The sequence below is a fragment of the Capsicum annuum genome, chromosome 8, assembly GCF_002878395.1.
Source record: "Capsicum annuum cultivar UCD-10X-F1 chromosome 8, UCD10Xv1.1, whole genome shotgun sequence".
In the NCBI taxonomy this organism is placed as follows: Eukaryota; Viridiplantae; Streptophyta; class Magnoliopsida; order Solanales; family Solanaceae; genus Capsicum; species Capsicum annuum.
In genome coordinates, this window is record NC_061118.1 from 88,151,055 (window position 1) to 88,176,992 (window position 25,938).

The window sequence follows — 25,938 nt, forward strand, 5'->3', positions numbered from 1 at the left end:
ATAGTGTATGAAGTCTTGGCATCAATCACATGTATCAATGTATTTGATCGAAAATCGTTCATATGAATCCCTTACTTGATAGATCCCATGGCCTTCTGATCCCCTTGATTGAAGCTTTGGATCATCAAATGAATTCCAACAAGTGCATCAATAGCAATGCCAAGTCCTTCATTATGTGAATAGGAAAGATATTGACTCCAAATTCCTCATCTATCAAGATTTTGTTTATCTTCTTTCTTTGAATATGACCCACCATATACAAGGAGCGATTGTGTAGGGTTCCACTAAGTAGGAGATCATCATTTGTAAATATGATTTTTGTGTCACATACATATGTTTCTTGGCTAAGAGATTCAGCAGGCTTTTCAGAAGATAAAGGAACTTCCATGGGTAGGTTTTTACCCTTTGCCCCTTCTTTGCCAGTATTAAAATAAGATGCCTCAAGGTTGACTTGAGCCATTTTTACACGGTACCAACTTGGTAAAAATTCTTCCAAAGTCATATGATTCCATGGGTTTTGGTAGTGAAGCTTAATTACCCTCATCTTCTGCGAAAGCTCAACTAGCCTCTGTTTTCTTGATTTCTTCACCATCCTCCTTCTAGTTGGCTGCTCGGATGACTCCTTTAATAGACCTATTTTTTGTGTCTCTGCCTAGTCACCATTGTCCAGCCTTTATCATCACCTTCGTCAATAAAAGATTTGTCATGCTCCACTGGTTCCTCCTTATGCTCCTCAAAGATTATTTAAACTGAATTAAGCGAGTCAAAAATGATAGAGATTTGATGAGAACTGGCCTTCTCATCATCAAAGAAGATTTTCTTCTCATTTTCAAGTTGCATGATTTTGTCCTTGAAGATAAAATATTTCTCCAGAGGGTGACCCACAAGCCTCTGATACTTGCAATAATTTGGGTCATTAGTCCTTCCAGCCTCGTTGGGCCGCTTCATCTCTAGTAAATCAATAAGCTTATGCTTAAGAAGCTCATTGAAAATTTCGGCAACATCAAAATCAAGAAAAGGATATTACTTTTCTTTACTCTTCATTAAGGTCTATTTCTGATTTGGACGTGCTCGAGAAGTCGTCTTCACACTTTGTTTTTTGCTCACCTTTGTGGTAAACTTTACAAGAGACACATCGACATTCATGGATTCATTATTGTCGTGTTTGGGGATAAACTTTCTCCATCTTTTGGGTTCCTATTTATCCTTTCCCTTTAGAAGGCCATGGATAGGCATTACTCCTTTTTCGAAAGAAAACATGCTCAACTCCGTGTCGTGGGAACGAGTAGCTAATTCTTCAAAGGACTTGTTTTGATGCCTTGCAAGATATAGAGAAGCTCTCAGTCCATTCCTTGGATGCACATCTCTATTGTAGAAGTTTTCTTGAGCCTATCTTAGTAGTTTAAGCATGCATATCTTCATCGATTGATGAATTCAATAATTAGATCATCCTTTCTTTGACGAGTATTTGTGATCTCTACCATTCTCATTTTATGCCTTGTGCTATAGAAGTAATTCAAGAACTCATGCTCCAATTTCTCAAAACTATCGATGGAATTAGGCTCAAGGTCCGTGTAAGACCCCACAAAATTCCAAGCTTAATTAAGTCCTTTAAGCTTGTCAAGGGGTCCCAAGCTTAGAAGATTCTACCTAAGTTTCCAGACTTAGTTTATTTTTAGCCTTCGAAAGTTGGAAATCTCATTTCGTTACCATAATGTCCTTTAGTGGTCTATATTTTTGTTAATTCATGATCAGGAAGGTCAATAGGTATTCCGAAAAAATTTTGGATTTTTCAAACCACGTTTAGACAATATTCTGAATCCCAAAACAGTGGAACAACACGATCTTGGCACGCCGTATCGCTTATTGTGTTGGTTAATATTGTTGCAGGTTGCTAGAGTCAAACTCCTGAGACACGACACGATCATGGTGCGATGCATTGAGTATCGCGTCTATTCCATCACTGCACCGCATCAACAATCACCTTCGGTGCCCAATTTTCAGTCATTAAATGACCACGTCCTTAAGAGTAATTGGGTTTTTTCCCCCCAACCTTCAGCCCTCATAACACAAAACTTAGCCCCTTTTTGGCTAAATACATTTACTATTTCACAATTTCTCAAGAACAAGAAAACCCTAGGTAATTAATTCCAAATCAAGAACTCAAGATTTCCTCTACTAATCTTCAAGAAATCATCAACCAAGGTATGTAAAATGTTTATCTAAGGGTCCCTTCCACCCTTGGAGCTCAAGAAACCCTTTTCAAAATATGAATATTGAATTCCATGTTGTGGGCTTGATTGTACACATGTTAATGTTGTGATATGACTTCCAAGATTGAATCTTTATTAAATTTTCATGACTTTATGTTAGTATGTGGATTGAAATCCTTAAATTTGAAGTGCTTGATATAGCCATGATGTATTAGTTGTTAATTTATGCGCTAGAAAAGGTTATGCCTTCCATGTGTTTGTTAAAATGCCTAAGTGAATAAGAATTGTGCATTATGACCCATTTATGATCTAAATGATGAACTCATGATGTACCCACATGTTCAAAATGAATCCCATGCTTAAGCAATGTCTTGTAATAATTTGGAAAAATGCTCATAAGTATGGATTTGTGAAATTATGTTATGTTAGCATGCATTCCTATTCATGTGTAAGCTTATGAGTTGCAAATGCTTTATGAAATCCCTCAATGGTTGTATTGTGAATTTTTTGACTATGGTCATGTGTTTAAGAAGTATCATGTCCTATTTATATTCATCCTATCGAGTCATGGGGGTATTTAATACCCGATAATTTAGCTATGTGCCTAGAGCCAATGTCAGTTTTTAAGATAACCTCAGTCAAGCCATGATCAGTAGTACTCTCAATAAAGTTTTAGAACTCAGTCAGTTACATGACTCAAGAAAGCTCAGTAGATCCAGTATCAGTTTAGTCCCATTCAGTATTCAGTTTAGTTCTCAGTAAATTCAGTCAGTTAAAAGAACTCAGAAGTATTTCGTCAGTCAATAAAACTTAGTAAACTCAGTTTAGTTAAATAGTACAATTAGTAACAGTTCAGTCAAGTATAGTGTGAACTAGGAAAGCAGTTCAGTGTCTATTCAGTTGGAGTAGGATTTAGCACCAAGTAAACCCAGGGATGAGGGCTCACCTGTCAGTTAGTAGAGGGTGTGATCCTTAGAAGTAATCCTTACATTCAAGAACTATGTAGCCAGCGTAGGTTGAGATATATCCCTACAAGTCTAGGGTTAATACATCTCATTCGAGTTCTCCTACCAGTGAGGGGATAATGGAAGAGCTCCCTATCAGCAGAGAGTTAACTCACAACTTGTCTTTACCCGTGGCACAGTATTGATACCCTTCCAACTGGGGTCAAAGGTTGGACCCTACTAGTTTAGTTATGGGGCATGTCGATTAGATGATTACCTCCCATAGTCTCAGTCTCAATCTTCAGTAAGGAAATCAAATAGTTCCTTGAATTTTAAAACTCTAATATACAACCACTCAGCTTAGTATGGAACTCAGCTAGTTCCATCAGAATTAGAACTATTACAAATAGTCATTCAATTAACAGTACATCAGTTATTAGTAATCCATGATATTAGTAAACTCAATATAGTTCCACATATTTAGAACTATCAGATACAGTCATTCAGTTACCAGTTATACAATATCCATAGACTTAAACATCTGTTAATTAGTATTTAGATTCAGTATTCACCATTATCACGACCTCAGTTACAGTCCACGTATTCATGCACGTATTCTCATGCAATTATGTTCATGTTATTCAGTCAGTTATAGTTCATACATATGAACCCTTGCATTTAGCCTACCTCACTTTGCATACCAGTATATTCTCATGTACTGACACATACTTTTTGCTTGTGCTATGGTGTTTTATACCATAGGCTCGGATGCTCAAGTTCCTGATTGCACTTAGCAGTTCAGATTTGACCAGTCAGAGTCACTAGTGAGTCCTCATAGTTTGAGGACATGATTATTTCATTATTTTAAGGCTTCAGTACTTAGCTTATTTCAGCAGTTAGAGCTAGTTGGGGACATATCCCATCAACTCCTTATTCAGATAATTTAGAGGTTTTTTATTCAAACTATAGCATGTTCAGACAGTTATTTTAGTTTTGGTATTGTTATACCCTATTTCAGATTTATTACAGTATTGAACCTTATGGAAGTTTAGCCCATTATTTTGCATATTTCAGTATTATTTTACAGTTATTATAGAAGGTACCAGTCATGGGTTAGCTTGTGGTCTTTTGGGATTATGAGCACTGTGTAGCGTCCGGGTTACCATACTTGGGGCGTTACAAATTTGGTATCAGAGCCTAAGGTTCAACAGTGTCCTAGGAAGTTTGAAAAGCCACATCTAGTATAGTCTTATGTATGGGTGTATTGCGCGCCACACTTATGTACAGGAGGCTATGAGATATTTTAGGAATAGTTTCCTGTCTTTCAGTATTCATGTCATGCGATTGAGCATGATCTCCAGTTAAAATCTTCATCTAATCCACTTCTCTTTCATTTACAGAACATGCCTCCTAAAAGGGCTAATAAAAGAAGAACTAGAAATCAGTCAGAACCTCATCCTATTTAGGAAGATCCCTTAGACGAGCATATTTCCCATGCAGAATTTAGGATTGCGTTCACTGCTCTTGCTAATTTAGTTACAGCTTAGAATAAATAGCTAACTGCTGTTTTGACCAACCCAGTGGATAATATTACTATAGATAGGAGTCGGTACTTCACCCGAATGAATACTCCCTTATTCTAAGGTTCTAAGTCTGAAGAGGATCCACAGGAGTTCCTCGACCAGGTCCAGAAAGTCACAAATATCATGGGAGTGACTTTCAGTGAGGGTACTGAGTTAGCCGCCTATCAGCTACAAGATGTATCCCATATGTGGTTTAAGCAATGAAAGGTAGACAGGGGTATGGATGTAGAGCCCATAGAGTGGTAAGAGTTTGTTACTGCCTTCCAAGACTGATTCTTTTCCGTAGAGCTGAAAGAAGCCAAACTGTTAGAGTTCATTAACCTCAGGCAAGGTAACATGAGTGGGAAAGAGTATTCCCTCAATTTTACCCAGCTAGCCAGGTATGCCCTCATGTAGTAGCAGACAGTAGATCTAGAATGAACAAGTTTGTTTCTGGGATATCGGGTAGAGTGGTTAAGGAATACAGGACTTTGATGTTGATTAAGGAGATGGACCTATCTAGTCTTATGGTCCATGCACACCAGATTAAGGAGCAGAAGATCAAGAAAAAGAAGAGATAAAATAAGAGAGCCAGAATGGGTAGCTATAGTTTTGCCCAGCCAAGGTCAGAGGGTGGTAACCATTCTCAGTACAGTCAGAAGTTGTCAATTCCATCTCTTTCCTCAGCCAGTACTCCAGTTCCTAAGTTCAGAAATAGAAACAAAGATACGGCACCAGGCTCTAAGTCTCAGGGAAGTGTCAGCAGTGCCCGAACCCATCCTCTTTGTTAGAATTATGGCAAGCACCATAAGGATGTGTGTAGAGCAGGTAGTGATGCGTGTCTTGGATGTGGCGAGTCGGGTAACAGAGTTCGAGACTGTCCTAAGCCTGGTCCACGAAGTTAGCATAGTCGTCTTTCAACTCAGTCCGGTCGCCCAAATCAGTAGGGTGCCACTTCCAGTGCCACAAGTGGGCAATGCCCAAATAGACTCTATGCACTTCAGTCCCGACAGGATCAGGAAAGTTCTTCTAATGCAGTCACTGGGATGTTACAAATCTCCCATTTATGTGTTTATGTCTTATCAGATCTAGGAGCTTCTATGTCTTTTGTAACTCTTTGCATAACATTCAAACTTTAAGGTCAGACCAAATATTAACAGAACTTTTCTCAGCCTCTACCCATTGGGTCAGTATATTATAGCCCGACAAGTATACAGAAACTGTCCGATTAAGATATCTCAGAAATATTAGGCCTTCAGATTCTTATAGTATTGCTAGTATGTGTAGGAAATCAATAAGGAAAGATGATTCCCGACCCATCCCTATCTCAGTGCAAAGTTTTAAACTATAGTCATCATGATACTTACGTATGTTTTACGTCTTAGTTCAATGAATACAACTTATATTCACACACTTTCTATAGAATCGTGTGCACTTCCAGTTCTTAGTATGAGGAGTTCTATTTTACTCAGTGCTATGAATCATGTTCCATGAGTACAGGAACTTCTAACTCAGGTCATGCAGCTCATGACTTAGGCACTCATGTCATGCTTTACAATATGCTTAGCCCACATGACTCATGTTTCACTCTTAGTGATTAGCCAAACTCAGACTATGTCATGTATACCCTCAGTTTAGAGTCCTCCATGAATCGATGGTGTTGATGCTTTATCCCTCTGGCATCGGTTACGGCGTCAGTTCAGTAATCAATGTTTAGTAAAGGACTTAGATAGTCCTACAGGACCATGGATTTTAGTTATCAGTTACTTAGCCATCATAATTCAGTACTTTAGTACCAGTCTAAACCTCAGTTATCAGAAACTAACATTCAGTCTCAGTTATAGTCTTAGTTATAGATACAATCTCAATTACCGTCTTAGTTACAATCTTAGTCCCTGTCCTAGTCCAATAGTCAGATCAGAAACTCATTTTAGTTTCAGGATTTTTGAACCATAGCATATAGCCATCAGTTACCCAGTTATTAGAATTTTAGTACCTCAATTTACAGAATATTTTAGAACCATGTTATACGAATGGTCTTGTATTTAGTACCTCATGTTACACAGTCAGTCGATACCTTATATGCATGATACTCTACAGTTTCAGTCCAATTATTCAGAATAAGTACAGTTCAGTTTTGCAGACCCAGTATTTAGTTATCAGTCATTTAGTTAATCAGATGAGTAGTATATTTATGCATTCCTGCTCAACACCCAAGTGAATATTTTCAGTATTCTCAAGTGATGTGTTGTGCTAAGAAAAAGAGTATAGTTGAAAGAGTAATTGAGGGGAATATCTAAGCTTGAAAATTTTAGATGCAGAGAATAAGGCTTAGTCACCGTACCCTAGATGAGGATGTGTAGGCCTCGCATCATATTACAAAATCTTAGCCAGGATGATATTTTCATATTCAACTGTCGTATTCAGACCATGCCAAGTTTTCCTCCCTCCTTAAGGCCACTAGAACTCTATAAAAGAGTGTCAGAGAAAATCTCCAGTTGAGAATAAGTTTTTAGTATTAGTCAGTCTGTACAGCCATAACCCAGTTTAGTAGTCAGATGGATGAGTTTGTATGGTTTCCCATTTTCCATCTATTCACGTTATTTGAAATCTCGTGAATGGGTGTAAACATTCTAAGATGGACCAACCAGGTTCCAGATCCCAGATATGCAGTCACGATTCAGTTAGTAGGTGCCCTATGCATCGTTCTAGTCCTTCGTCAATAGCTCAGCCAAGTCAGTATCTATCAGTGGACGTATTTTCCCTAGGGGGAGATACACTATAATCCCTCGAACTTTTATGACTCAAAATACGTCATTCCCTTTTCATGCAACGAATCCAGCCTGGAGCAAGGGGTACTCATAGATTGACCCTTAAATTCAAATCTTAGCCGTAAGACATGTATTCAAAAACTCAGTTTAGTTCATGATGTTCAGTTCAGTTTAGTTCATGATGTTCAGTTCATGTGTCACGTTTTAATCTCAAATATGTTCTCATGTTTCCTCTCATGCATGTTTAGTAAATGATCTCAGGTTCATCTATATTTTCAGTTTAAGGTAACAGCTTTCCATAAACTCATTCAGTTTTATGTCAGATTTCTATTATAAACTTGGTATCAATTACCATTGCATGTTCACTCATGCATTTATGTGTCAGTTCAATCATGTATTTATGCATCTGATATATATGTTTAGCTTGATAAATTCAGCTTATCGATAATCCCAGTCATGCAATCATGAGTCAGGTATTCATACATCAGATATGCATGTTCAGTATAATAAACTCAGCTTAACAGTTATATCAGTCATGAAATCATGTTTCAGTTGTTCATGTTCAATATGTACTTTAGCTTATCCTTTCCCCCATCCCAGTCAGTCTCATTCGAGGACGAATGTTCCCAAAGGGGAGATATTGTGAGACCCCGCAAAAGTCCTAGCTTAATTCAGTCCTTTAAGCTTGTCAAAGGGCCCCAGGCTTAGAAGATTTTAGATAAGTTTCCGTACATAGTTTATTTTTAGCCTACGAAAGTTGGCAATTTTATTTCGCAACCTTAATGCCCTTTAGTGGTTTATATAATTGTTAATTCATGATCAGGAAGGTCAATAGGTGTTCCTGGATAAGTTTTGGATTTATTAGACCGCGTTTAGACCACGTTTGAAATCCCAAAATAGTGGAACAACGTGATCTTGGCGCGCCGCATCGCCTATCACATTGGTTAATATTATTAAAGGTTGCCAGAGTCAAACTCCTAAGACACGACATGATTATGGCGCGACACGTCGAGTGTCGCATCGATGGTGCATCGACAACCACGTCGGTTCCCAATTTTCAGTCATTAAATGACCGCGTCCTTAAGGGTAATTAGGTTTCCCCCCCCCCCCCCCAACCTTTATCCCTTATAACACAAAACTTAGCCCCTTTTTGGTTAAATACATTTACTATCTCACAATTTCTCAAGATCAATAAAACTCTAGGTGATTAATTCCAAATCAAGAACTCAAACTTTCCTCTACTAATCTTCAAGAAATCATTAAACAAGGTATGTAAAGTGTTCATCCAAGGGTCCCTTCCACCCTTGAAGCTCAAGAAACCTTTTTCAAAATTTGAATTTTGAATTCTAAGTTGTGGGCTTGATTGTACACATGTTAATGTTATGATATGACTTCCAAGATTGAATCTTTATTAAATTTTCATGACTGTATGTTAGTATGTGGATTGAAATCCTTAAATTTGAAGTGCTTGATATAGCCATGATGTTAGTATGTGGATTGAAATCCTTAACATGAAACAACACATGTTAGTTGCATTAGTGCTTGATTTCGGTTAGATGATTACCTCCCACAGTCTCAGCCTCAATCTTCAGTAAGTAACTAAGATAATTTCTTATATTTCTGGACTATTATATACAGTCACTCAACTCAGACAAAACTTAACTAGTTCAATCGGAATTAGGACTATCAGAAATAGTCTTTCAGTTAACAATACATCAATTATCAGTAATCCATGTTATTAGTAAACTTTGTATAGTTCCACAAATTCAGAACTGTCAGATAAAGTCATTCAGTTACCAGTTATACAGTATTCATAGACTTAAACATCTGTAAATTAGTATTCAGTATTATCATGACCTCAGTTACAACTCATGTATTCATGCATGTATTCTCACGCAGTTATGCTCATGTTATTCAGTTAGTTATAGTTCATGCATATGAACCCGTGCATTCAGCCTACCTTACTTTGCATACCAGTACATTCTTACATACTGACGCATACTTTTCTCTTATGCTATGGTGTTTTATACCATAAGTTTGGACGCTTAGGTTCCCGATCGCACTTAGCAATTTAGATTTCAGCAGTCAGAGTCAGTGATGAGTCCTCATAGTTCGATTCAGTACTTAGCTTATTTTAGCAGTTGAATTTAGTTGGGGACATATCCCATCAACTCCTTATTCAGACAGTTTAGAGGTTTTTTTTCAGACTATAGCATGTTGAAATAGTTATTTCAGTTTTGGCATCATTGTACCCTATTTCAGATTTATTACAATATTAAACCTTATGGCAGTTCAGCCCATTATTCTGTATATCTCAGAATTATTTTATAGTTATTACAGCAGGTACCAGTCATGGGTTAGCTTATGGTCCTTCGAGATTATGAGCACCGTGTAGTGTCTGGGCTACCAGACTCGGGATGTTACAAACTTGGGATCAGAGCCTAAGGTTCAATAGTGTCCTAGGAAGTCTAAAAAGCTGCATTTAGTACAGCCTTATGCATAGGTGTGTTGCGCGCCACACTTATGTACAGAAGGCTATGAGATGTTTTAGGAACAGTTTCCCTTCTTTCTGTATTTATGTCGTACAAGTGATCATGAGCTCCAGTTAAACTCTCTGTATAATTTGATTCTCTCTTTAGTTTACATAACCTGCCTCCCAAAAAGGCTAATGATAAAAGAATCGAAAATCAGTCAGAACCTCGGCCCATTTAGGCAGATCCCCCAGACGAGCATATTTCCCATGCAGAATTCTGGACTGCATTCAATACTCTTGCTAATTCAGTTACAGCTCAGAATGAACGGCCAACTACTGTTCCGACCAACCCAGTGGCCAATATTGCTACAGCCAGGATTTGGGACTTCACCCAAATGAATCCTCCCTTATTCTCAGGTTCTAAGTCTGAAGACGATCCATAGGAGTTCCTCAACTAGGTACAGAAAGTTATAGATATCATGGGAGTGACTTCAAGTGAGAGTGCTGAGTTAGCTGCCTATCAGCTACAATATGTAGCCCATACGTGGTTTAAGAAATAGAAGGTAGACAGGGGTATGGATGTAGAGCCCATAGAGTGGGAAGAGTTTGCTACTGCTTTTCTAGACTGATTCATTCCCGTACAGCTGAAAGAAGCCAAAGTGTTAGAGTTTATCAACCTCAGACAAGTTAGCATGAGTGTAAAAGAGTATTCCATCAAGTTCACCCAGCTAGCCAGGTATGCCCCCATATAGTAGCACACAGTAGATCTAGAATGAACAAGTTTGTTTCTGGAGTATCGGGTAGAGTGGTTAAGGAATGCAGGATTGCGATGTTGATTAAGGAGATGGACATATCTAGTCTTATGGTCAAGGCTCAACAAATTGAGGAACAGAAGTTCAAGAAGAAGGAGAGAGAAAATAAGAGAGCCATAACAGGTAGCTATAGTTTTGCCCAGCCAAGGTCAGAGGGTGATAACCGTTCTCGGTATAGTCAGAAGTTTTCAGTTCTAGCTCCTTTCTCAGCCAGTGCTCCAGTTCCTAAGTTCAGCAACGGAAACAAAGATAGGGCACCAGGCTCTAAGTCTCAAGGTAGTGTCAGCAGTGCTCGAACCTATCCTCTTTGTCAGACTTGTGGCAAGCACCATAAGAGTGTGTGTAGAGCCGGTAGTGATGTGTGTTTTGGATGTGGCAAGTCGGGTCACAGAGTCCTAAACTATCCTAATCCTAGTCCACGAAGTCAGCATAGTCGTCCTTCAGCTTAGTCTGGTTGCCCGAATCAGTAGGGTGCCATGTCCAGTGCCACCAGTGGGCAACGCCCAAATAGACTCGATGCACTTCATTCCCGACAGGATCAGGAAAGTTCTCCTGATGGAGTCACTGGGATGTTACAAATATCTTATTTATGTGTTTATGTCTCATTAGATCCAGGAGCTTCTATGTTTTTTGTAACTTTTTGCATAACAGCCGAACTTTAAGTTCAGAATAAATATTAATAGAACCTTTCTCAGCCTCCACCCATTGAGTTAGTAAATTATAGCCCGACAGGTATACAGGAACTGTCTGATTATGATATCTCATAAATGTCAGGCCTTCAGATTCTAGTAGTACTGCTAGTATGTGTTGGAAATCAATAAGGGAAGATGATTCCCGACCTATCCCTATCTCAGTGCAGAGTTTTAAACTACAATCATCATGATACTTATGCATGTTTTACGTATCAGTTCCATGAATACAGCTTATATTCACACATTTTCCATAGAATCATGTGCACTTCCAGTTCTTAGTATGAGGAGTTCCAGTTTACTCAGTGTTACGAATCTTGTTCCATGAGTACAGGAACTTTGGACTCAGGTCATGCAGCTCATGACTCATGCACTCATGTCATGCTTTACAGTATGCTCAGCCCACATGACTCATGTTTCACTCTTAGTGATCAACCAAACTTAGACTATGTCATGTAAACCCTCAGTTTAGAGTCCTTGTGAATCGGTGGTGTTGATGCTCTATCTCTCCGGCCTCGGTTATAGCATCAGTTCAGTAATCAATATTCAGTGAAGGACTCAGATAGTCCTACAAGACCATGGCTTTTAGTTATCAGTTACTTAGACATCAGAATTCAGTACTTCAGTACCAGTCTAAACCTCAGTTATCAGAAACCAGTATTCAGTCTCAGTTACAACCTTAGTTACAGTTACAGTCTCAATTATCGTCTTAGCTACAATCTCAGTCCCTGTCCTAGTCCAGCAGTCAGATCAGAAACTCATTTCAGTTTCAGGATTTCCCAACCATAACATATAGCCATCAGTTACCCAGTTATTAGAATTTCAGTACCTCAGTTTACAGAATATTTCAGAACCATGTTATACACTAGTCTTGCATTCATTACCTCACGTTACCCAGTTAGTTAATACCTTCTATGCATGATAATCTATAGGTTCAATCCAGTTATTCAGACTAAGTACAGTTCAGTCTTGCAGACCTAATATTCAGTTATCAGTCATTCAGTTAAATAGATGAGTAGCTTATTTATGCATTCGTACTCAACACCCAGGTGAATATTTTCAGTAGTGTCAAGTGATGTGTTGTGCTAAGGCAGAGAGTATAGTTGAATGAGTAATTAAGGGGTATGTCTAAGCTTGAAAATTTTAGAAGCAGTGCATAAGGCTTAGTCACCGTACCCTAGATGAGGATGTGTAGGCCTCGCCTTATATTATAAAATCTTAGCCAGGATGATAATTTCATATTCAGCTATTGTTTTTAGACCATGCCAATTTTTCCTCCCCCCCCTAAGGCCACTAGAACTCTATAGAAGAGTGTCAGAGAAAAACTCCAGTTGAGAATAAGTTTTTAGTATGAGTCAGTTCGTACAGCCGTAACCCAGTTTAGCAGTCAGATGGACTTATGAGATTTTGGACGCTTATGTTCTCGATCGCACTTAGCAGTTCAGATTTTAGCAGTCAGAGTCAGTGGTGAGTCCTCATAGTTCGAGGACGTGATTATTTTATTATTTCAATGCTTCAGTACTTAGCTTATTTTAGCAGTTGGAGTTAGTTGGGGACATGTCCCATCAACTCCTTATTCAGACAGTTTAGAGATTTTTTTTTCCAGACTATAGCATGTTCAGATAGTTATTCCAGTTTTGGTATTGTTATATCCTATTTTAAATTTATTACAGTATTAAACCTTATGGCAGTTTATTCTATTATTCCATAAATTTCAGTTTTATTTTACAGTAATTGCAGCAGGTACCAGTCATGGGTTAGCTTGTGGTCCTTCAGGGTTATGAGCACCGTGAAATGTCCGGGGTACCAGACTCAGGGCGTTACAGTCCGTCTACCAATTGAAGGCGTTTCCATTTAGGGAACGAACAAATTTTTTGACAAGATAGTTATCATATGTTCCAACATTATTACGTGTCTCTACAAAGTGGCGACATGTTGCTTTGGATTATCTTTACCCTCAAATTATTAAAATTTTGGGGGTTGATAGTCGACACACATTTTGAGGCTATCAATCCTTGCAGTGTAGGGCCTGGCGTGTGCCAGGTAAGATTTGGTGACAACATCATACTTGTATTTGAGGATCCCTTCAACGAAATCTTTCAATTGATCAATTAGGATCATTCCCTTAAATGAAACTTGTACCTCCTTAGCCGGTGATGTTTGTTTTACAAGATGTTCTGTCTCGTAAACCTCTAGAGCTTTTATAGGTGCATGGCTAGACTCTCAGTCTATTAAGTCATATATCCTATCCACCAATTTATCAATCTGAGCGTCTTGATTTTGCACATATTTGGTCAAACCCTCAATTGCCTTTCTCAGGTTTGCAAACTTCTTCTCCATAGTTGGGGTGTTAGTTACTGTTACTTGCATGAGAACTAGAGATGTTGGAGAGTAACACGGATTATCGCATAAGTTGATCTTTGAACTGCTCAGATTATGCGGTGTAAATGAAGATGATGCGTTGGCTGAACGACCACCATTCTTTGCGGCAGCGTATTTTTAACCAGAGTGCTCAAGTAGAGCCAAAGTCTTCTTAAGTGACTCTGCCACATTGCTTCCTTTTTTCTAAAGAACTTGAATGGGACCTCGCTCCTTTTGGGGTTGAAGATCCAAAAATTAGAGTTGACGCGGATGACACTTGATGTGTTATTGTCCTAGCATGTTGGCCTTTCTCCTTATGGCAGCTCCAAAGCTTACAAAAGTAACACCAAGGATGCTCTTTACTTCAATAGAGAATTTGGAATCAACAGTCTTGGAAGTAGTTGATTGATAATTGGCCTTCTTGGAAGTCATTTCAGTGTTCTTAAATTTTAAAGTTGGAAAAATCGAGATGAGAGGTAGAGATCGTCCCACTGGGTGTGCCAGAATTTGTCGGACAATAAGATTCGAGTAAAAAAAAATTAATTGGGAAAAAAAAATATTGCAACAATCATCAATATGTGAGTGTTACAATCTCTGTGAATCCTCTGAATTGTCTTTTCAAATATAAATTCAAGGACTTCAAGCTTGATCCTAAATTTGAGCTTGATTTATGAATCTGATCTTGACTTATACTTGAATTCAAGGGTTTTTGGGCTCGTTCTTGAATCTTATGGTCTTGATCTTGAATCTTGATGAACTTAAATGCTTGATTTGTAGCTTGCAGAGAAGTCTGGTATGTTTGTCTGCGAGCTTTCTCTTACTTCTTGTTAGAGTTGTTGATTATTTCTGAATTATAAGACCCTTATTTATAGTTGTAGGAAGGAAAGAGTCATGGTGAAGGAGAATTTCTTTTGATCAATCAGATTTATGTGACATGACATCTTTTTATGGGCTTTTGATTTGATTACTGCATCATTTTGATGTGGCACAATTATATTGGCTCCTTTACGTGACTTGGCATGTCACGTCATTCAATACGTGGCACCAAATCAAGCTTCTAGAATAAGATAACATCTTGAGCTTAGCAAAGTGGGTTCATCATTGGTAGCTAAAATCAATGAACTAGCCCAACGAAAATTGAACTTTAATCAAATTCATATTTAATTGAATTTAAATAATTAATTCATTGCATTTATTAAGACCAATATATTTCAAATTTAATTTGAATAAAATTTATCTGAGTATAATCATTTTCTTTTTTCAGAGAGAATATTGTCAGCACTTGAAGGTGATCTAACATTAGAAAAATTGTTTAATCAAGAAAACAAGTTTTCTTAGAGTAACTAGTAAAGTTGTTGTCATATGATGGGTTCAACAATCTCTGACAGAAATGCAATATAAGACTGCATATAATAGACTCTTGTGATCGCGCCCTTATCCAGACCCTGCACATAGCAGGCACTTCAGTACCCCCCCCCCCCCCCTTTTTTTTCAAGAAAATAAAGTTTTCATAAAGAAAAATAGCATGAGAATTAACTAAATTGTTTTTTTTTTTTTTGATAACCTAAATTGACGCATTTCGCGAAACAGGATGATGGAGAAAGAAAGAACATACATTAACTTATTACTGTATACGTGAGGTTACATGGTACCATATACAGAAGTAGATTAAGAATGCCTAGCAGTTATTATGAATTAAGGATCAGCAGGTTCACCACCACAAAATGCAGCTGGTTCAAATGATCTTGCAGACTCATCATTGTAGACTCCTGGTACTGACCTACCACCAGCTTCTTCTGATGGTATATAGCTAGCCTTTGGGCCGGTCTCAATATTGACAAAAACAAGGACACACACAAGCAATGATGTTGCAAGAACCACCAAGGTGTTCTTTAATCTACTCAGGACAGGCTTCACCTGCATAGTAGGCCAGAAAGTGTAGTCACTTCACAATTCAATCAGTTCGCACTCAGCAAGATTTCCGTCCCACTGGAATAAATTTTAAGCTGAAAACTTTTCCCCATATTAGGTTGCCGTCAGCTTCGAAGCATCTTTCTTTCATTCAAAGGCTTAGAGTCACTTAATTACAGGAATTATGAGTAATTGAGTCTTTTGTATTGAGCTGTGATAAATTAAATAGGGTATAAAAATTCCATACTGTGGGCTTGACAGTGCGTGGAACAAGATCAGCTGATTCAATTACTAAGATTTGCCATCCTTACTAGAAGATGCCTAAGAACCTGTTTGGATCGACTTATTTTAGGTGCTTTTAAGCCAGAATAGCTTTTAAGCACTTGTGTAGTGTTCGGGTATGATAAAAAAGTGTTTTTAACCAAAATAACAAAAATAAGTCACAAGTCAACCGTTATAAGCCCGTCCAAAAAGGAACATCGTCCATCAGAAAAATCCAGCCGAATAGCTATTGCTGCATAACTAATGCATCATATTTCAAGCAACAACTTTGACTAGTAATTACAAGCACCAGACCAATTTACTCGGTCTTTGAATATCTTATAATTGAAAAAGAAATTATACCATAACGTTGTTGCACACCAAAATAGTTTATCAAATAACTTGACCAAGTTTGAATTACTTACAGAGAAAGAACCCAAAAGGCGGTCCCGTGCCAAAACTTCAGGAGTTTTCACCCATATCTGCAATGAAAAATTCCCTTCAATACCAAAGGAGGTGGAAATATTCTCATCATAATTAGCTAAAGACTAGCTTAGTAATCGTAGCAAATTACATGCATGAAATCAGCATTTAGCCTAGGATATTCCTTCACCCATTTGTGCAAGAAAAAGTCTCCTTCAAGTACCAAAGGATGTGGAAAATTTCTCATCCAAAAATAGCTAACACAAGCAAATGCTACGATGAAATCAGCATTTAGCCTAAGCTATATATGCTTCCATTCAATTCAAGATAGCTGTTTCTACAGTCTTTCCTCTCGTTGAATCAATAGACTCCATGGGAATTTGGCAACATATATACAACAGATCTGTAATATCGGCTTCACTATAATCTGAAGACGAAAAAAAACGCTCAGTCACCTTATATGTTGCTCACAGATATGCTCTAATGCATGTGTTGTACAGTAAAATATGAAAGGAGCTATTAAACTAACACTTTCCTGCCACTTTAGAATTCTCTAATATTTCTCTCTTTTTACTGATTGTGATGTCCTTAGATTTCCAAATTAGTCTCCAGTCAAACGGTGCTGTTTTCTTTTAATAGCACTCTTTTAAAGTGTCTGACTTCATTTTTCAAAATCACATCATCCGCAATTCTGTGCCTTTGTTAATTTAGCATGACAAGATAAAGGTGAAGATGTTCTTTTTTATAGTCAGAAAAAGTACAGTAACTGATGATAATTAGTCAGTTATCCCAAGGAAAATCAGTAAGTTAAAGAACGCAACAGCTGCAAAAGGAAAAAAGGAAGTGAACAAAGAAGTGGAGAAAAATAATTTTGTTTTTATTTCAAAGATGAAATGTTCTAACAAAAACAGAAATGATTTTCATTTCCAACCAACCATAAGCAAAATGTATGTTGAGAATTCACATCCTATATAATGCATTTTCCTCGTTGACAACTTCCACATCCATTTTTTTTTTAATTTTCCCAAGAGTCTTGTTTGAAAGACAAAGACAAAAACCGACGAATTCCAAATCCAACAGTACATGTAATTCAGGACAATGGCATATAATATGTGGAAAATTAGAAAGGATAGTTAATGAATAATGCGTTTCCACCTTTCCAACCTTTTCTCTCATCTTTCAATCACAAGCCTCTAGAGATCTAAATCTTAAAACTTCCCTCGAACCGGAAATCCCAATTATTTTGTGGATAGTGAGACCACCCCACAACCCCACTGCTAGGAAAATCCTGAGCATTCTGGAGGAGTCCCACTGGAATCAATTTCTGACTTCCTTAAGTTGATTTCCAGGCCTGAAAATTGTTCAACTCATTCTAAAGTTCTGAATAGGAATCGGATCTTCAACATATACAGATAACTGAAAAACAGAGTATATTTTAAGAACAGGAGGTGAGGCAAACAGTTTTACATTCTCCAATGTAACCATTGACCCCCCTATTACTTCCAAAGAAATTAAGAGGTTCCCTGTTAATCATGATAGAAATCTTGCCTTAGAGATAAACAAGATCCAATGTTTCCACTTCAATCCAAATCCAATTCTCAACAAGGAGTAACACCAACAGCATGCCCAGTATAATCCCAGATGTGGGATTCTCAATAAGGGGCATATAAGAATATTTCCGACTAACCTGATCATAGACCTGCTATACTTCTAGCTTACATAGGAACTCCAACATCCATATCTAGAGAATTGAATTGACTAACTTGCCAGCTTTAAGGGTTGCATCCAAAATCTGCCTTTCCTCCTACAAAAGCATTATGCTTTCCGAAGACAAGTTTATCTAAGGCCACATTTGGCCATGAGAATTTTTTACTTTGTTCTTAGAAAATTTTTTCACTTCATTCCAAAAGTGGTGTTTGACCATAAGAATTCCAAATATAACTTCAAGTTGTATTTGGAAAAGTAAAAATAAGTGAAACTTGTTTTCACTTTTTTCACTTTCACCTCTCACAAAAAGTTAAAAACAACTCCAATTTGTATTCATGGCCAAACACAACTCCAACTGCAAATTTTGGTTTTCATGGCCAAACATCTACTAAAACTCGGGATGTTTTGAAGGAAAAGAGACCCCTGTACAACTGTTAAAGTTCAGATGCATATAGTTTTGGCTTTCTGGTGCAACATTTATGATGTACAAACTTGGAGTAAATAGTAAAGTTGCTGCCATGTGACCAGGAGGTCATGGGTTCAAACAGCCTTTAGCAAAAATGCAAGGTAAGGCTGCGTACAATACACCCTTGTGGTGGGGAAGAGTGGGGCCATTCCGCGGACCCGGCACATAGCGGGAGATTTAGTGCACCAGGATGCCCCTTTTTTTAGAAGACAATTCTGTAACCACAGAACAGGGGAAAGAACAAGATCAATCATTACAATATCAGGAAAGCAAAACAATTTTGGTCAGAAACAAGACTTGCAGTTCTAGCCTCTATGTTAAACATGTGTTATAGGGGACCACTCAGACCAATATCACGAAAGCAAAACAATTTTGGTAAGAAACAAGACTGGCCGTTCTAGCCACTATGTTAAACATGTTGTTGGAGTCCCATATCGGTGTGTTAAAGGATCCTTGGTCTCCTTATATGGTCTTGGGCAATCCTTCCCTCATGAGCTAGCTTTTGAGGTTGAGTTAGACCCAAGATCAATTTTCTATCATGGTATCAGAGCCAAGCCCACCCAGTTCATTGTTTCCGATGTTGGGCCCCCCGTCTTATATTGTCCACGCTCCAGATGTCCATCCCTGGGCGTGCGGGGGTATTGGAGTCCCACATCGGTAGGTTAAAGGGTCCTTGGTCTCCTTATATGATCTTGGTCAATCCTCCCCTTATGAGCTAGCTTTTGAGGTTGAGTTAGGCCCAAGGTCCATTTCTTTATCACATGTGCAATCCTCCCCTCATGAGCTAGCTTTTGAGGTTGGTTAGGCCCAAAGTTCATTTCTTTATCACCTATGTTCTAGGGCAACACTCAGACCAAGAAATAGTTAGCTAAGATGCAGCTGAATGTATCAAGGACAAGACAGCCATTACCCACGATGGAATGGAGCTAAACTATGTCCGGGACATCCATTACCCAGGATGGAATGGAGCAAATGAGCTAGCTTTTGAGGTTGAGTTAGGCGTAAGGTCCATTTCTTTATCACATGTGTTCTAGGGCAACACTCAGACCAAGAAATAGTTAGCTACGATGCAGGTGAATGTATCAAGGACAAGACAGCCATTACCCAGGATGGAACGGAGCTAAACTATGTCCGGGACATCCATTACCCAGGATGGAATGGAGCTAAACTATGTCCGGGACATCCATTTTCCTTGGTTAAAAGGTAACAGTTAAGAAGTAAAATTGAAGGGCAAACAACCTTTCATTGCTTCATTCCATCTTTCGAATCCTATTTGAAAATAGTTATATGGATCAAGAGTCGTTAATTCTTTTGATTCACAATTTAATCCTCTAATGTTGCATATTTTTTAAAAGGATAACAAGACTATACTATAATGAACTTGAGAGGTACTACTCAATATGTCATCAAATTGAAATTCAGACCAAGTCATGAATTTGACCTACAGAATCAGTCGTTGATGCTTGAGTCAGGATAGGCACCTACACGGGCTACATCACGCCCTCTCAGAATGCAGGCCTTCCCCAAACCCTGAGCAAACACGGGATTTTTCGTGCACTGGACACCTTTTGGTACTACTAATCCTAATAAAAGTCAGATTTTTTCACAAAAGAAAAAAATAAAATACTCTCTGCAACTAAGAGTGCTGGAAAAAAGCCAAGTAGCATTGCATTAGAGAGTTAGTTCACGAAGTTCAATCACATTAGCTAAAGGTACTAACTTTCCAAATAAATAACAAAAGCAAATGCATAGGTCGAAGAAAACATAAGAATTAGTACCTGACCATCATACCATCCTGTTTCTTCATCTATCACCAAAACAAACCCAAAACAGAAAGTGATTAATTGACATAAAATTAATACTCCCTTGGTTTTCAATTTATTTGTCCTACTTTCAGTTTTTAATCCATTTCAAAAAGAATGTCTCTTGCATTTGCCGCAACTCTCTACTTTCAACTTCCCACATGGAATGTTAAAAGACAACAAGATAACTTTTTTACTTTCTTAAACTAGCTATCAAGTCAAAATAGGACAAACAAATTAAAACAGAGGAGTAATAAAACATCAATCCAACAAAAAATAAAAAGAAAGAAAGAGAAGTACATTCAACAGTGCCACTGAGCAATCTGTTACCAACATAAGCCCAACCAAGATACATCCTGACAACAGCCAAAGTAACAACAATAATTCCACCAGAAACAGCACCCAAGAACGGTTTAAGTGGTTCGGGTACGGGTCCAGCCGACCCAAATAAGTTAACGGGCAAGCCTACAAAGAGGGAAAAGGCAAGTCCAGTAGCAAATAGACGGGAACAGTACTCAACCAAGTCACCCGAAGCCCATGAAAATGGGAAAGAATCAGAAAGGGCTTTGAATTCGTTAACAGGCTGCTGCTCTAGTGGGACTGGATAGTCAGCTTCTGGTAAAGGATTGTTGTTATTTCTGAAAGAAGAAAAGGGTATTCTGGCAATAAAACTTTGGTTATGGAAATGGTAGATTTTTGTCGGATATTTTGTTGAGGAACAAGGAAAAGAGAAAGGTTGATTTGTTGAAAATGGTTTCGCAGTGTGAAGACTCAATGTCACGGCCATTTGATATGGAAAAGTTAGTTGAGAAAGTTGAAGGATTTTAAGTTAGTTTATATTTTAAGTTTTGAACTTAGGATTGCTGATATTTATCAACTAAAGTGTCAAATATGAAATTTGATTAAGCTAATTATGGATTTGATTAATATTTTTAAAATTTGCTAATCTTTTCAAAAATACAAATCAACCCATACTCCTCTTTAATCAAAATCAACCAGTCTCCTCCTCTCGAGAGAGACAGTTTCTCTCAACTCTCTTCCAACCCATAGTTCTGCAAAATTCTCCCTTCAATCCCCGGTGACTTCAACCTCCGGCGAAAAATAGTTATGCGAGTTTCCTTTCGACTTTCAACCGTCAATCAATGTAAAGACTTCTCCGGCGATAACAACTTCGAGTTCTTCGTCGTCCCATTTCTTTTTTCACAGGTAAAAGATTATGAAGAAATAGAGGAACTTGAGCCAACTACTTTTCTAGTATTGAAATGTGAACTAAATAAAACACTAATTTTTGGCATTTCTTTTTCGTGTTGTCGTACTGTTGATTCAGATTTGTTGGTAATTTTTATTCACAATTGATATTCTTAGTGTGTGTGTGTGATGTGTTAGTGTTGCTGGGTTGATTTGTTGTTTATCTTGGTAAAAATGGTGTTGCAATAGATGAAACATCTGATGCAACAGATGAAACATCTTATGCGATAGATGAAGACATCTGATGTAAAAGATTAAAATCTGATACAACTATGAAAATCTGATGCAACAGATGAACAATCTAACAGATCATTCATCTGTTACGGCAGACGACTCTTCTATTTGGAAGAAATCAAAACAATATTGATCCAACAGATAACTCATTTTGCAACAGATGAGTGATATGTTTCAACAATTCAGTGATCTGTTTTTATTGTCTCCAACGGTTTACTCATCTGTTGCAACAGGTCAGTTATATGTTGCAACAGATAACATAGTGCAACAGATTAGTGATATGTTTTTATTGTTTCCAACGAATTACTCATCCATTACAATAGATTGGTTATATATTGCAACAGATAACATACCTGGTGCAATAGATTAGTGATCTATTTTTATGGTTTCCAACGGTTTAATCATTCGTTGTAACGGTTGGTTATATGTTGCATCAGATAAAATACCTAGTACAACAGATTAGTGATCTGTTTTATGGTTTCCAACGGATTACTCATCCGTTGCAACATGTTGGTTATAATCTATTTTATGTTCCTGTTAATTTAAGATAATTTGTCTCCCAAAAGAAAAGAAAGCGAATCAAGTTGTAACGCCCCAAATTTGGTACCCGGAACTCTATACGGTGCTCATGACCCCGAAGGACCACAAGCTAATCCATGACTGATATCTGTAACTGGGCACTGCATAATATACTGTATAAATGCAGAAAAAGGCTGAAAGGCCATAAGGTTCAAATATCTGATAAAACATAACATCTGAAAATATGGTATATCAATACCCAAAACAAAACTGAAATAACTGTCTGAACATGCTATAGTCTGGAAGCCTCTGAACTATAAAAAAAATTGTGGAGTTGATGGGACATGTCCCCAACTAACTTTGGACTATTGAAATAATAAAGTAATAAAATAATCATCCTATCCTTGAATGATGAGGACTCACTGCTAGTCTGGCTGCTGAACGTCTGATCTACTAAGGATGCTCTGGAGCTTGTGCTTCTGAACCTATGGTATAAAAACACCATAACGCAAATGTGTCAGTACGATTGAATGTACTGGTATGCAAGTAAGGTAGGCTGAATTAAAAGGGTTTATATGCATGAACAATACTAACTGACTGAATAACATGAACGTAAGAATACATGTATGAATACGTGAACTGTGAATGAGATCATGACATCACTAAATCAGAATACTGATAACATAAGTTCGTATAACTAATATACTATTATCTGAATGACAGTGTCTGACAATCCTATTTCTGATGGAACTAGCTGAGTTCCGTACTAAACTAGTTAACTGTATCTGACAGTCCTGAATTCTGTAGAACTATCTGAGTTTTATTATTGAGACTGAGACTGTAACTGTGGGAAGTAGTCATCTAACCGACATGCCCCAAATAAGATAATATAATTGAGTTGGGGTCCAATCTGTAACCCTAATTGGAAGGGTGTCAATACCGCGCCACTAGTAAGGACAAACTGTGAGTAATCCCTTATCTAACAAGTACTCTAAGAAGAATGGTGGGACCCTCATCTAACAAGTTAAGTCACCTTATCAACCCTCATCTAATAGGTTAGATGTCTCAACCTATGCTGGCTATGTAGTTCTGGAGCGCAAGGATTTTTTTTAAGAATCACACCCTCTACTCGCAGGTGAGTTCCCATCCTTGGGCTCACTCGGTGCTGAATCCTACTCCCACTAGTTACACACTAAATTAATTATACTGAACTGACTGGACTGAGTTCACTGAGTTTCGCTGACTGACGGAATACTACTGAGATTACTGAATTTATGAGATTACTGAGTTTTCCCGAGTCACATGACTGAAGTTCAATGAATCATGGCTTGACTGAGAGTATCTGGAAAACATGACACTGTCTCTAGGCACATAGGTAAATTGTCGGGTAAAAGTACCCCCACGACTCGATATCATAAAACAGACAAGACATGACACTTCTTGACACATGACCATAGTCAATAATTCCTAGTACAATCATTGGGGATTTTCATAAAGTATTCGCATGCTATAAGCTTACATATGAATAGGAATGCATGTAAATATATCATAATTTCATAAGCCTAATCTTATAAGCATTATGTCAATCCATTACAAAGCATAACAATAACGTGATAGTCATATCGAACATAAGGGAAGAACATGGCTTCATCAATTTTGGTCACAAATGAGTCATAAAGCATAATTCCTATTCTCTTAGGCATTTTATCAAACACCTTGCATGTATATCTTTAGGCTTAGGCATGAATATTGAAATAATACTTCATGGAAATATTTTACACTTCCAATGCACATGGGTGAAAGGAACCCATGTATCAACACTTGACATACCTGGGTGGATGATTTCTTGAAGATTGGTGGAGGAAAGCTTGAATTCTTGACTTGGAATTAAACACCTAGGTTTTTTTGTTCTTGGGGATTGATTTTGAGATAAACCCTAATTTGGTGTTATAGATGAATAAGAAAGTTATGAGCTCTGGTCTGGTATAATTAGGGATTAAAATGGGTGGATAAAAATACAAATACCCTTTAAATGGTTTAAAATCGTTGATCGGAAGTGGCGATGGTTTGGACGACGGTCCATCGCTGGCTCGACGGTCTGTTGGTCCTGACCATCGCATTTGGCCAGAACCTAAACTTTCTGCCTCGTCTGCGATGGTTTGGACAATGATCCATCCATAGCTCAACAATCCGTTGGTCCTGGCCATCACACTTGACCAGAAGTCGGGCTCATTGCCTTAGTCGCGACGGCTTGGGCGACAGTCCGTCGGCCTGATCGTCGCTTCTGGGCAGTTCTAACAGTTCTTTGTAAAACGTCCATAACTTTTTACTCCGATACTGAATTTGGACAAAACTGGTATCGTTGGAAAGCTAATTCAATTTTCCACATGATAAAAAGTTTAAATTGGAAAAATTCTATCTGATTTAAACATTAATCATTTAGGAAGTCATCACTAACTTTTTTGAAAACTAGATTTGACTTAAAGAAAGTTTGGGGTATTACAATATCTCCCCCTTGGGAACATTCATCCTCGAATAGGACTGACTAGACTGGGAAAGCTGATAGACTAATCTTACTTAAGGGATGTGAATATTTGAGCATGTCTACATGACAGGAACTTCTGATATACTGAAATCTCATACTGAATATGCATGTCTGATGCATGGATATGTGACGGATAGTCTTCATGAATGCATGGCTGAAATTACTAAGAAGCTGAGTTTATCATGATGAGAATGCATAGTTAATGCATAAATACGTGACTGACATGATACATGAACATATGAATGGATATGCAAAGGTCTTTGATACCAAGTTTATAACTGAAATCTGAACATAAAACTGAATAAGCTTGAGGAAAGCTATTACCTTGGGCAGAGTCTGAGTTTGCGGAGAAGTGGTGAGGATACTTGGTATGCATGTATGCTTCTGCTTCCCAAGTAGCTCTCTCAACGGGCTGATTCCGCCAAAGAACTTTGACTAGAGGGACTTTTTTGTTCCTCATTCTATGAGTCTGGTAGTCAAGAATTTCGACTGGAATCTCTTCATAAGAGAGGCTGTTCTGAACATCAATGCCCTCTATAGGGACTACAACTGATGGGTCACCTATGAACTTCTTGAGCAAAGAGACATGGAACACTGGATGAACTGAGGCTAGATCTGAAGGCTATTCGAGCTCATAAGCTACCTTGCTGAAACGACTGAGAATTTTTCGGGGACCAACATATCAGGACTGAGCTTTCCCTTCTTACCAAATCGCTTCACTCCCTTCATGGGAGAGATTTTCAAGTACACATAATTACCAATCTCGAACTCAAGATCCTTTCTGCGCACATCTGCGTTCAATTTCTGTCGGTTATGATCTGTATTGAGTCGTTCTATGATCAACTGGACTTTTCTAAGGCATCGAATACTAAGTCAGGCCTTATAACTGAGGCCTCACTAACTTCAAACCAGCCTGGAGATCTGCATCTCCTACCATAGAGAGCTTCGAATGGAGCCATCCAAATGTTCGAATGATAGTTGTTATCGTATACAAACT

The 25,938-nt window shown here is 38.0% G+C and overlaps 1 protein-coding gene across 1 annotated transcript; it reads right to left on the reverse strand.

Moving 5' to 3' along the window:
- Positions 1-15,420: 15,420 nt before the first annotated feature.
- On the reverse strand, positions 15,421-21,279 carry LOC107838953 (uncharacterized protein ycf36). The gene is made up of 4 exons (XM_016682249.2): positions 20,696-21,279; positions 20,372-20,400; positions 16,423-16,479; positions 15,421-15,742 (listed from the first exon to the last, which is right to left on the reverse strand). Exons 1-4 carry the CDS (start codon positions 21,180-21,182, stop codon positions 15,521-15,523), a joined length of 795 nt encoding a protein of 264 aa, XP_016537735.1. The 5' UTR covers positions 21,183-21,279; the 3' UTR covers positions 15,421-15,520.
- Positions 21,280-25,938: the final 4,659 nt, after the last annotated feature.